Source organism: Python bivittatus, unplaced genomic scaffold, assembly GCF_059951505.1.
Source record: "Python bivittatus isolate LINGU-HERP-01145 unplaced genomic scaffold, Pbiv_v1 ctg000220_np1212, whole genome shotgun sequence".
NCBI lineage: Eukaryota > Metazoa > Chordata > Lepidosauria > Squamata > Pythonidae > Python > Python bivittatus.
In genome coordinates this window covers 12,836,770-12,849,905 of record NW_028277048.1, presented here as the reverse complement: position 1 = coordinate 12,849,905, position 13,136 = coordinate 12,836,770, and the positions used below count along the sequence as shown (strand labels likewise).

General features: G+C 43.1%; 1 protein-coding gene across 3 annotated transcripts in view; it reads left to right on the top strand.

Moving 5' to 3' along the window:
- Window positions 1-430: 430 nt before the first annotated feature.
- The window catches only part of COL5A3 (collagen type V alpha 3 chain), a 116,649-nt gene continuing 103,943 nt past the window's right edge, over window positions 431-13,136 (top strand). For all 3 annotated transcript variants that reach the window (XM_088137909.1, XM_088137910.1, XM_088137912.1), the window contains exon 1: window positions 431-575. In XM_088137909.1, the coding sequence (XP_087994035.1) occupies window positions 491-575 (85 nt within the window). In that variant the 5' untranslated portion in view covers window positions 431-490. The remainder of the gene's footprint in view (window positions 576-13,136) is intronic.

Below are 13,136 nucleotides of genomic sequence, written 5' to 3'. Positions count from 1 at the left end.
CTTGAACACCGGAAAGGCCCGGAGAAGCGAGACTTGCAACGGGCCACGACGACCTGACCGAGGGTGTACTCTGTGGAGCCGAGCCGAGCCGAGCCGAGCGGAGCGTCCGTTCTGCTGCCAGAGTCGCCTCGTGGGAACGAAGTCGGCTCAGCGGGGCTGCAGCAGCCTGACCCCGGATTGCGTGCGGGGCTGCTATCAATGGGTGCCCCGGGAAAGGCCGGAATCCAGGCCTTTCCCGGGGCCCGCGTCTGCCTCGCCACGAGCTCGCCCCAGCCCAGGCAGCGGGTCTGCAGGGCTGGCTCCCTTGCCGGGAAGCCCCTTCGCCGCCCGCCCGGGGCTGCCTGAGCGGCTTGCCTGAGCGTGCGAGCGGGGGAGGGGGGAGGAGCAGGGCGGGGCCAGGCGGCTCTCTCGGCTCGGCGGTGGCTGCGAGCCCCCCTGGTAGAGAGGGAGAGAGAGCGCGCGCGAGGCAGAGCCCAGGCGCCGATTGAGGATGGCGGCGAGCCCCGCGGGACTCCGGGGCCACCTGATCTGCTTCCTGGCCCTCCTGTTGCGAGAACTTCCCCGGGCGAGGGCAGGTAACGCCGGCTGGGCTCCGGAGAGGGGGCAATTCGGGGAGGGTCTGCTCTGGGACGGGGGCGACCGTCAAGCGCCCTCCAGACAGCGCCTAACCCAGAGGGCGGAGGCTTAGCGGACTAAACAAACAAACAGCGATGGTCCTTTGGGCAGCCCAGATGTTTTGGGGGGTAGGGAATGGGGGGGCGCCTGCTGCTTAGAAGCGCTTCTCAAGCCCGGAGAATGACCTCCCGTGGCATTTGACCGCTCCCCGCCCGGCCATCACCTGTTCCACAGGTAGAGCTCAAAGTGCTCAACAAGCTGAGCGACAGAATAAAACCGAACCTAACCAAGGTTAACCCTAACTCAGCTCAGCACGCAGGGCGAATGTATCGGCAAAGAGAAACGGTGTCGGAAGGAAGGAACTTAAAGCTTTTCTTCATGAACCCGGTGGAAGCGATGGAGTACCGGGTTCTTGGCATTCATCTCACAAGTTAATTGGGAACCAAGAAGTAGCTGCTTCTTTCAGGGGATGTTTAACCCGTTCGCGTCTTGTTTAGGACAAAGAAGGAGGCACCACCTGCTTTAGAAGCCCCCCCACCCCATGCGCACCTTTAGCAGGCTTCTTTTACCCCCGCCTTCAAAGAAAGCTCCATCACTTGGTGATAACGGGGATAAAAATAACAATACAGGACTACAGTACAAATAAAATCTTTTAAAGTCAGTTAGAGATATTGATTAAAATAGTGTAATCAATTTTTAAACAATTAAAGCTACGGGGGTTAATAAAATATATTGTTTTTGACACCCATGCTTGTCAAAGCAGCTAGGGAGTACACTGACTTACACTTTTAACTTCCCCCCACAACTTTTAAGATGAGGTCTTCCCCTACAGGGAAATGGGGGTAAGGAACACCTAAAAACAAAGAAAATATGCTTCTTCTTTGAGTGATATTTTTTATTCATTTTTAAAGTGATGTAGCAGATTAATTAACTGATACAATTAATAGGTTACAATTTAAACAATATGCAGTCCTAATATTACAGTACCTCAATTTGCCAATGTCTTCTTCATAGGATCACATGTTGAAAACCTGTTATTATATGTTACTCAACCTGTGATAGATTTAAACAAGCTTCATACCCATAACAGCGAATAGAAGAAATGGCAGTAGTCTCAATGGATTAATCATAAATAAAAGGTTGTCACCTTGTGTGTGCGTGTGTTTGTGATGGGGGTAGCTTGTAATTCTTTGCCTATACTGAATGCTACCAGTGAGACCTTTCCCCATGTTGTTTTTGTCCTGTTTCTGTCCATCATGTCATCTTCTAAAATATTCTGTTCATTACCTTCTCACAGCCAGTTGTCACAGAGTGTTTTGATGCCACTGATCTCATTGGGCTGCCTTAAGAACTTTCTCCCTTCCCAGGGCTTTTGTTTGTCAGCAAACCTAGGGTTCCCCCAAGCTTAGAGATACATTTCCCTTTTTACTGGCAGTATAAAAGAATCTATGCTTGGAGAATAAATTCACAATTAGGATATCATTTTGCAGATCCTGGTTTTTAAAAGGCAGATTAAAATTTCTCTAAAACCATTTCCCAGAAGAAGGCAATTTTAGATAAAACCATTTCAGAAAAAAAATATGTGTGAATTAACAATAAGATATTTACCCAGAAGCAGAAACATCTTGGATAAAGTGTTAGATATTTCAGGCTCATATCATGTCCCAGAAATTTAAAGAATGCTTCAATAAGGAGCTTTTATAGTATGGTATCACTTCCCCAGGCCATACTTCAAATCTGCCTTCAGGAAGACTGCTGTGAGCTATAGGCCTGAAGGCTGCTTTACATTATATTGTTTCTGAACTATTGGCTCTTACACTGTTATTTGTGGCACTTTAAAACATACTTTAAAAATTACTGTTTGTGCAGAAATATGCCCTGGAGAACTTTAAACAGGTATCTTGTACAATTTTACTTGAGAGAACAGTGTTCCAAAACTTTCAGTTCTCCAAACAAAGACTTGTAATTGACCCCTGTAACTTAAGAGGGTTCTGGTCTTAGAAATCCAAGAATCTTGGAAAAAAGGCATGGTTGGCTGGCTGACTTGCCAATTAACCATGCCCTTTTCCCAAGATTCTTCATTCATCTAGTTTTCTCTTCCCCCAGTGAAAGTAAATCTCCTTCCAATGAAGCTCAAATCCCACTGACTTCATGGACTCATCTTTGTGTTTACTTGGCAACAGTATGGAAGTGGTTTACCATAGTTGTCTTCTGGTTTTGTTTGTTACCTCCTAGTCTGGCCGATAGCCCTGAAATTCCCAGGTGACCCCCCATCCAAATACTAACCAGGGCTGACCCTATTTAGCTTCCAAGATCAGCAAGTTTGGCTAGGTGCTGTCTCCTCCCGATCCTGTACTTCCTCAGCCACTGAGCATGCTCAGTTCTTAAATCGCTTGTTAAGAGCTCCCCCAAATCTTCTGTTTCATTGCTTTTGGGGGTGTTCTCTTGGCTGTGTAAGGATCTACACTTAGAGAGCTGAACTGGGTGAATTCCCATATGAAACTGTATTCTAGAAGAGCAACTGTATGTGTCTATTGCACAAATGGACATTGTTTGATATACCTTAAAGAATCACACATTTATTGCAGGATACCTTTTGTGGACTACAGCCCACTTCAACTGGAATTTACCATGCCATCATTCTAGTGCTTAATTCTCTTCCTCCTCTTGTCTCCCTCTTTGGACCATCTTATTCTCTATGAGGCCTTCCTCTAGATGTCACTGCCATTACAAGTGAGGCAGGTAGCTGCTAGCTGCAGGCTCTTTCTGGTCAGGAGGCAGGGCTGTGCACCTTGATGTGGCCCTTCAAGCTTCAAGTCTTCAGTGAGCCCAGAGCAGCATTTCCACCTCCCTGGGGTTTTGTTCCAGTGCAGCTTCTCTGCCAGTCATTCATCCCAACCACTCAGGCATATTTTCTGGATGGGAAATGATTATGGATGGGAACTGAGCTGCCAGCCTTCAGTCCTTAATGAGTTGCTGGGTTAAATCCCCCTTGAGGAAATCTGAGACAGGGACTCTTTGCAGTGAATCAGAAGCCAATAATGGTTGAGCTCCTGTGCAGAAGTGTTGCTGCTCCTTGAGTAAGGAACTCCAAGGAGGCGAGAAGGATGACGGATGACAGCAGCAGCGAGCTGGGATCCAGTTTGAAGTGGGAGGGGTTGCTCCATTATGCTGAGGCAGCTCTACTGAAGCTGGATATTGGATCTGATGGAATGCCCCCCCCCCCCGCCCACCCCAGGCTTGGGCTACTCTTCCCTGGAAGCATTAGCTTAAATCTGTGTTGTTTACACAGGCATCTGAAGAGCAGCCACAAGGGAATTGTTGTCCTGCCTTCTTATTTTAAATCTGCTGCTTAATTCTGCTGTAGCTCTATTCTTCTGTATATTTATTTTAGTTCAGTGTTGTTTTTTCCCCACTTAAATGTGGTCTGTTTTTTTCTTTCTGAGTTGTGTTTTTCTTCATTCCCACACCAGCTGCTGTGTTTTGGAGAAGCAGGGAGGAAACATGGTTTCAGTGAAATGCAGTAAATCGGTAACAGGGAATAAACTCAAACAAACCTCACATTCCTCTCTCAGATCTAACTTCCGGGGGCTGATGAGAAGGCTTGCACAGAAGGGGAGGTATAGCTGCCCATGAAACTATGGTGAATAACCCTAGCTGAGCACCACAGTGAGGTACTTCCAAGCCCACACTCCGTCTTACTCAGATATGTACCTGAATGGAACCGTTTAAAAATGTATAGATGTATGTGTGTGTTTGTATTCTTCAATTTCAACTTCAGTGTAGTGATATCAACGGCATCTTTTTCCTCTTAAACAGTATCTAGAGTATCAAATAAGATTGGGAACCCCCCCCCCCCTGTATTGTTTCAATGGCCTTCAAGAACGAATGCCTCTTGGCACTGGTGCTTCTTTCTATCATGTTACTTAAGAACTGTCTCTTATGCCGTTTCTTATTTTTCAAGCATTTTGGCAGGGTGGCTTATGTTAGCAACTCAAAAGCATCAAAGGTAATACACTAGAGCAAGGGTAGATAATCTGGTAGCTTCTGGGTATTTGGCCAGAACTCCCATGATTCCTGACCAAGCCTGGACTCTTTTGGACATTCAGACTCTTCCTTAAAGTCTTCATCTGGGGACCACAAATGTGCAAATCAAACAAATGTGTGTGTATTAACCTCTTCTTCCCATTGCTTGTTCGGCTCTTCCAAAGTTTAATTCTTTTTCATTGTCTACCCTCTGTGCACACACCCATTCGCAATGGGACATTCCTGGCAGGAGTGCTTTTCCAGGGAAGCTAAAACACATCATCAACAACAAAAATAGTTGGATTGAAAACAAATGAAAGATGGAGAGCTGCTAACTCAGACTCCCGGGTCTCTGTCATTCTCTAATTTATTGCTTCCCCTTTCTCTCAGGATTCAAAAGGATTGTACCTTGCTAGCTGTTCCTTTCTTTAATCCACAATTACCTAACCCTGGATCAGGTGCAAAACAATGGCTCAAGAAGAGAACATAGGATTAAGGGACAAACTGCCTCTGAGCATGTATTCAGCCCAGGAATTGTTTTTTCAGCTCTCGAGCTGAAAATCAAACACTACTGTAATCCTTACAGACTCATTTATATCCAACTTCTGTTTTCTGCCTCACATATCCTGATGAAAAATTCTGGAGAACTTTAAAGCTTAGACTCTCCTTTATATGGTGTGTGTGTATGTATGTGTATGTATACACACATACATACACACACCTATGCACATATACAAGGAATATATTCCTTATAGAAAAGGAAATACATGTATTTTCCTTGTGGACCAGTATATGTTTGTTTGACATGTACTGATTCTGTTTTGTGTTGAGCTTTTTGATTTCAGCAACTGGATTTAGATGGGAGGGGCAGGGTTCTCTGTCGTTGCTGTTGTTCAGACCAACTGACTTACTGCAAATCAGAGATTTTGTAGCAGATCAGCCTCTTTTGACTCTCCATACCTGCTTTAATCCACAAGATGCTCTTCTTTCACTTGTTAAAAATGGGGATCTCCGCTTCTAATAAGTGTCTGAGTTGGAAGAGGGAGTGGGAGATGAAGAACGACTACTGCATATGATGTCATGAAATTTTTGGATGGCTTGGTCCTAGATCAGAATGGGACAGTCCCTCACACACTGTTCTCTTTACATTTAACCCAAAGCTAAGAGTTTCAGTAGAACAGAGGCCCCAAATGCAGAAGCCCAAGGCAGTTCTTCAACTTTGTTCCAGGTTGCCAGAGACTTGTTTGAGCATGATTGGGAGAAAAACAAGGGGCCTTTCAGGCAGATGAGCTCAGTGTCTGCACCTGATATGCCACAGGGAAAAGAGATGACAGCTGCCAGGAGATGTGCTCTATGTACATAAACGCAGTAACAAACCCAAGGGCATCAAATAATGGTCAAGTTCAGAGTTCTGCATCTTCATGTGCTCCTCCATTCTCTTTCTGAGGAATGTCTCTCACTGTCATTATTAACTGGGCTAACTGAGTAAAATGTGGTTAAAATGCCCATGGGCTTATGTTCTGTGTGAGCATAATAACCTTCATCAACTTAGTATCTGGCTGGGCTTCAAGTCCCATCATTCCTAGCCAATATGATATATAGGGGAGAAAAAGGCCAACAAATACAGGGGTTATCAAGTTAAGGAAAAATAAAAACACTATGCAGTAAATCCCCAGTTCTCTGGACTTCTATTCTGCAGATCTCAGGTGCAACAGACAAAATTTTATTTGAGACTTCATTCTAAAACAAGGGACAAGGTCTACTATTTCAAACAATCAGACCATTGACATGACTTATGTGATTTGCATCATTTTGTAATTGATGTTTTTATGTCCTTTGTATCCATTGATTTAAATAATATAAAAACATAATTTATGTAAATTTGGATTTAATAACTATCCCCTAAATGGTCTGTTAGATGCCAGTTGTACTGTATATGGAGTTCCAGGGGAATGACTCTCCATGTTCAGATGTCACAATCCACCTGTTCAGACAGCAGTGCAGGGATGATTCACTCTGGTGAACTAGGACACCTCTGCCACAGGGTTGGGATGGGAGAAACAGAAGATCTGTTGTCTTGGATAACTTCAAAGGTAGTTGAAAACCCTCACCTATCACCAACAGGTTATCTTTTTAATTACACATTCCAATTTTGGGGAAGTGACCATTATACTGTACACAGAAATCTGGGAACAATCAAAACCTTTCAGTTCTATTTATATGTTTGTGTGTATGTTCGCTATTTTACATTTTGTTGCCCTACTGTTGCAGTGAGACTTTGTATGGCCATCTGTTCAAATCAGGTTTCATACTCCCACCCACACCCCTTGTTTTACTGTGATCTATTTGTAGAAAAACAATCTGTCAATATGGTGAGCTCATCAGTTCAGAATGAATTAGGTGATACGTTCTCTGATTTAAGGTTTACAGAATGCAGTGTCTGTTCTCTCCAACATAAAAATGCAGATTGGTTAAGCTGCCTATATTTTGGAAGATGCATGATAATATGGTAACTCCCTGTTTGGTTCATTGTGAGCATTTGGCTGTTGGTTCTCCATAACTGTATCTTTATGAAAGCAATAAAAAAAGGTATTATTGTTCTTGCAACTCATGAGTTATTAATACTGTACTCTGAACCAAAGAACCTGTTATCCACAAATGCCTCTAAGAAGAACTAATTCTTCATAGGATTGCTGCTAGTCCGCATGGATTAGCAGGATTGCTGGAGAGGGGGAAAGGAGTTGTTATGTCTCCTTAATATTTATTTTATAGAATGTTTTTAATGTTCTGTCATGTGCACCAGAGCTGGTAACACATGGAATATGAAGCACTATCAGTCCCATTTTTGCAACCTCTGGATCTCCCAAGACTACGCTATTGAAATTTGGTATCAAATCATATTGAACAATGTCAGTATAATTTTCCACTGATTTTCAATGGGTATTAAAGGAAAATAGGTGTATTAACTCAGTAAAACTTTAAAATCTCATCCAAAAACCCTGAAGGGGAGGGTTAAAATGCCCCCCAAGTCCCTTTCCTTCTCCTCTAGTGACTTCATAACATCAGTGCTCCACCCACTGCAGTTCTTGGCAGCCAATTAAAAAAAAAAAAATGCAACTCCTGATTGCAAAAAAGATGGCCTGCCTTTGACTTCAAGGATAGTGTGCAACATATTAAAACAATAAAATAGCATTGACAGCAATTACAAATCAAAAAGCAATAAAACGGTATTTAACAGTGAAAACAATGAAAGGGAAAGGGTTTGCCAAAAGTAATTTTCTAAAAAGCCTGGGAAAATTAAAAATACACCCACCCACCAAAGCTTTGCCTTAGAAAGATTTGCCCAGATGAGCACAATACGGTAGAGCTGTACTTTTTTAATGATTTGAGTAGACAGTTTTTTTTTCTTTTTAGTAGGGGAGGGCACTGTTCTTTCTTTTTAAAAAGATTTTCAAAAGCTGGTGACATTTGGTAGTGACCCAGTGATATCATTGAAGTCCATGAGGTTAAAATTTTCAGCCTGTGCAGTTTTTAGGGAGTTAGGTTTTGTTTTTATTGTGGGTTTTTTTTTGTTGGTTTTTACAGAAAAACACACTTCGTTGTGCAATCTCTGTGTGTTTGTGTGTGTGTGGGAGAGAGGGAGAGAGGGAGAGAGAGATTATTCTATCAAGCATTAACATTCTGGCAACAGGATCCTGAAGAGCTCTCAGAAGCTGTAAGAAGGAGCTGGGAGCCCAGGAAACTCATTCTAGGGATTTTCTGCTTTAGAAGATGTCACCTCTGTGGCAGAATAAAGTTGATGGAACCATTTGGCTGTATCAGTTGTGGAAAGTTGAAATGAATGTGCAAAGTGGCCACTCAGTGAGGTGCTTTATGCCCTGAGAGCTGTTTTACTCCCTACAGCTTCAATGTGAATTCAGTTTATCTCATCAAGGTGCTTCATGTTGCTTTAGAGTTGCATCGGGCAGTTCCATTGCAAACAGAGCATCAGAAGAGGCTCCTGCTAACTTACTGAATGTGCACAGAATCCTCTTCTGGCACTTCCAGTGAGATGACTGAAGCATTGGAAAAGGTTCCTGTGCATGCACAGGCAGGGACCGAAGCCTCTTCTGACTTATGGACTTGCTGGTGGAAGCAGTTGGATGAGGCAAAATGAAAACATCCAATCCCTTTGCATTTAAAAGCTGGGGAGAAGAGGAGACTTTTGCATAGGCCTATTATATAATAGACAATGTTTCTGGTATGTGATATTGCGGAGTAATGATATGTAATGCTATCTGATAATGTATTCTGGAGGCCCTCCAGTTGTGTTGGAAAGCACTAGCAGAGATCTGCATAATGACAGGGGAAGAAGCTAGGGGGCTGTTGCTCAGATTCATTCATCTATACACAGCACAGATTTGCCTGAAAAAAGGAATGTTGTTGCACTTCAGATCTGAGATCGTTGTGACTCATGGAAAAAAAATCATCTGGAAGCCTTCAAATGTGTATAAAAGGAATTTGATGTAGAATTTAACATCTTGAATATGTTTGTTTTCAACTAAATAAAGCCAATTTCTAGCTGTTTTGATTGCAAAAAAAAAAAGCTTGCAAATACTGTGTGTAAGCAGCAGTTCCTAAAGGCCCCAAAACCGGAGAAGAGCTAGAGAGAGAATGGGAAGGGCTTCTGGTGAGATTGATTGCCTGACTGTGCTATCAAGTCATTTTTGACTCCTAGCGAATGAATGAATGAATGAATGTGTGTGTGTGTGTGTGTATTCCATCTCCTCTCTGGAGAGAACTAATGGGGAAGAGGCTCGAGCTGTGAACTGGGAAGTCAAAGTTCAGTTCATTTCTGAGCGTGGAGGTGGTTTCTTTGCCATAGGCAAACTACTTTCTTTCAGTCTTTCTTCCCACATCTGTCAATGGGAATAGTAACAGAGATCTCATGCATGCAAGATCTTATGAAACAATAAGGATTTATATCCCACCTTTCCTCTTGGGAGCTCAAGGTGCTGCACTTGACTAACCCTGCTTCTCCTTTTAATTTCACAAGAACTCTGTCCAAGAAGTTAGGCTAAGGAGTAATACCTGGCCCAAGGCCAAGGTTAATTGTCCTGTGAGGGAATTTAAAGCTTGGTTTCCCCAGTCCTAGTGCAACTGTGTTATGCCACAGTAGCTATCATTTTTGTTTTCTGCTAGGAGGAAAGAAGTGCTTTGGCCTTTCAGCATGGCATGATTGACTTGTATGGGAGGATGCGTATTTCACATTTACAAGCCTCTTGTAAATCTGGAGCATCTGTCAGATTTTAACAACTGCAGAAAATTAACTTCTCTCCAAACTCTTTAAGATCTTTCAGGCCTTAGCACTGGTGGACGTCTCTGAAATACCAGCTGAAATTTGACCTGAGCAGGATTTTTTTTTTTTGAAGGGGCAAATTATCAAGTAGTTACTCAGTTACTTTAACATTTCCTTTACTACCCCTCCTATTAGTACTGTTTTCCTGGCTCCTCTGCTTCTGCAGCATCCCAGCTGTTTCCTCTTCTCCTCCTATATTTTTTTCCATTCTTACCAACATTTCAGCCATTTTTGGGAAGAGAAGAAACGTACATAGGGAAAAATGTAAGGCAGTACTTTGCATCATTGACTCCTTTTTCTCTCCCCCTTCCCCCTCTTCCTCTTCTTCTTTCTCCTCTAAAAATACCAAAATATATTTCTGTGTTTGTTTTGGTTCATTGTATACAAAGCTGTGGTCAAGAACAAGGGTTGGGCAAGCAGCTTGGAGTCAAGAATTTACACAGCTGCCTGCCTTCTGTTATTTGGCCTAATTCTGGAATCGTTAATACTAATAAACATGCCTTCAGCTGCAGCTTTCTCTGAATGTGGAGCGATTAGGACATCAAGCCACATGTTGGATCTGCATTTTCACTCCACTTGGGATAACAAGGCAGGTATGTCCTGGTAAGGCAGGGCTGTAAATTTGACATGGCAATGCTTGCCAGTACTGCATGGATACATCCAAACTGGTGCTCAGCTTCTAAGCAACATTATCTCTGCCCTTAACTGGTAAACTGATTACCTGTGCACAATGTTTGAGCTGAGGGCTAGACTCAGCGTTGGATAACATACCAGTTATGAACTCCAGAAGGTTAGCAGGTCCAGACAAAATGTAATGTAATTTAATATGAAGCTTAAATATATTTAAAACAAATTAATTAAAACTTTAATATAATTGCTGCATATTTAATAATTTTTTTGCTTTAGTCACCTTAAAAAACACAATTTGTTGATAACTTTTATGGGGCTGTGGAGGCCACAGCTAGACTGAGGGAAGGTTAAAATGTAACTGGGGTTTCATGCCCTTCTGTGTAACAGCAACTCTTTAAAATTTTGGACAGGCATCTTTTTCACCCATACCAGGAAATTCAGGGGACTGAACTTGGAACATCTAGCCCATAAGGTATATGCTCTGCTCTATTTTTCTCCAACTATCCACCACTTGAAATTAAGTCATGAGGTGATCTGATTATTAGAGCTCTGGGGGAAAAACACATTTCTTAGTTCCAGGACATGGTGAAATATTTTGTATTTGAAAAATGCTAATGTGACTTCCATACTTTATCACTCTGAAATATCTGCCTATGTTGTTCTTCCAAGCATCTGCGGAGGACAAATCAGCTTTCTGAGTGTTCCACCTGCTCCAGATTTAATAACGATTCCTGAGGGCGGTTCTGCATGTGGTTCAGCACCATGGACAGGTCATCTGGGAGGTCACCTGTGCTCAGGGACCACAATTCAGTGCCATAGAACAAAAGGTGGTGCTTTCAGTTTTGACATCATTGGCTCAGGGGTTGCCCTGGAATTTCTCTCTTACAGCTGGGAATGGAAAATCCAGATTTTGGCAGGTAGTGTGGATGAGTCAAGGGTGATATACATCCAGCTGTGAACATCTGGCAGGCAAGAGGTCTGGCTGGAGCTCTATGGCCCGTGCATCCGGTGGAGGAAGGCTTGGCTGCGTTTTCCTGCTTCCTTTTCAACAAAGCAGTTGCTGCCCTTGGCTGGCAGTTAGTATCCTAACAGTCCCTGAGGTAAAGCAGTGGTATTCCTTGCCTGGGCCAGGGGCAGTCCCTAGACTCTTTTTGCAATGCTGAAAAACATCTATATGCTGAACATTAATTTTATCAGCCAAACTTGGTTTAGGTGCCTGCAGGCTCTGTTCTGTCATTCTGTTTGGATTTTGCTTCTTGGTATGGATGGTGGGGGACGGGGAAAGAATGAGAGCAGAATTCCTGGGAGAGGAATCAGGAGAGGTGATTTGTGGCTTAATGCAGCTTCCCTTCACCTACCTGGTTTGACAGTCAACTGGCTCCTTTCATTTTGGACCCCAAGCAGAAACCAGCTATTCTGTATAAATAGGAAACAAGAGGAGACTTGCATATTGCATATTTTTAAAGGCTAGATAAAATAAAGTACTAATAGCTTCCATTGTGAAAATGGTCAAAAGCGGAGCTGGAATACTCGAAGTGGTTACCATAAAATCCATCTCTCTCTATCCCTCTCCTTCCCCTTTTGTCCAGGTACATTAAGGAGTCAACATCTGTACCTAGATACCGCCTCCTATCTTCTGACTTCTCTGCATGGTTGGGATCTACTCCACTGCAGAGTTGGCATGTTGGGAACTTAAGCTTAGATTCTGTTACTTTCATTCAAGCTTAGTTTTTACTGAGCTCTGGCAGTGTATGCCAGGCTGCACCACTTCATGTGATTTTAATAAAGCCCCCCCCCCCCAATAATTTTTGAGTGTTAAAGAGAAAGCTATGCGACAATGATCCTCCTCCTTGGCTTTTCACAGAAGAAGCTTAAATTACTTCTGACCATATATAGGATAAAGTAGCACAGCCCAGGGGAAAACAGGTTTACCAATTCAGTGAGAAGGAGGCTCTCATCTTGTAGCTTGATCTTCATTACTGCTTTTGTTTTGCCCTCCATTCTTGGTACCAGCACATTCAGTTCCCAAGGATGAGACCCTGTCTTTATGGGGTGGGGCCTGGGACTGGCTCAACCTGGGTCAGAACAGGCCAAGTCTGGAACCTAAAAGTGTCCAGAGACCACCCACAGTGCATTTTTTCCCAATTTTTTCATTTATGGCGCAGCATTTCCTGTCCTATTCCCAAGCTACAGCTTTGTGAATAAACCTCTCCTGCCCCTTTCCCTAGCTTTGCTTCTGCCGTTCCGTTTGACCTATATGCTGTTAGCTTAGCCTAGCCCTTTCTGCCTCTTCCATCATTTAACCAACATTAAGGTCAAACTACAGATGGTGCCAAGAGATCTGTGATCAGATCTTACAATAGAGATAAGATCTTTTTTCTCCCCTTAGCATAACACTGAGTACATGGAGAGGAAACAGTGTCTATGCTTTCCCTCCCATATGCACATCCCTTTCCTGATTAAGTTCTGCTCCCCCTCTCCAGTTTGCCCTACAGTAGGGATATGACAGGCATTGAGATCTTATTTT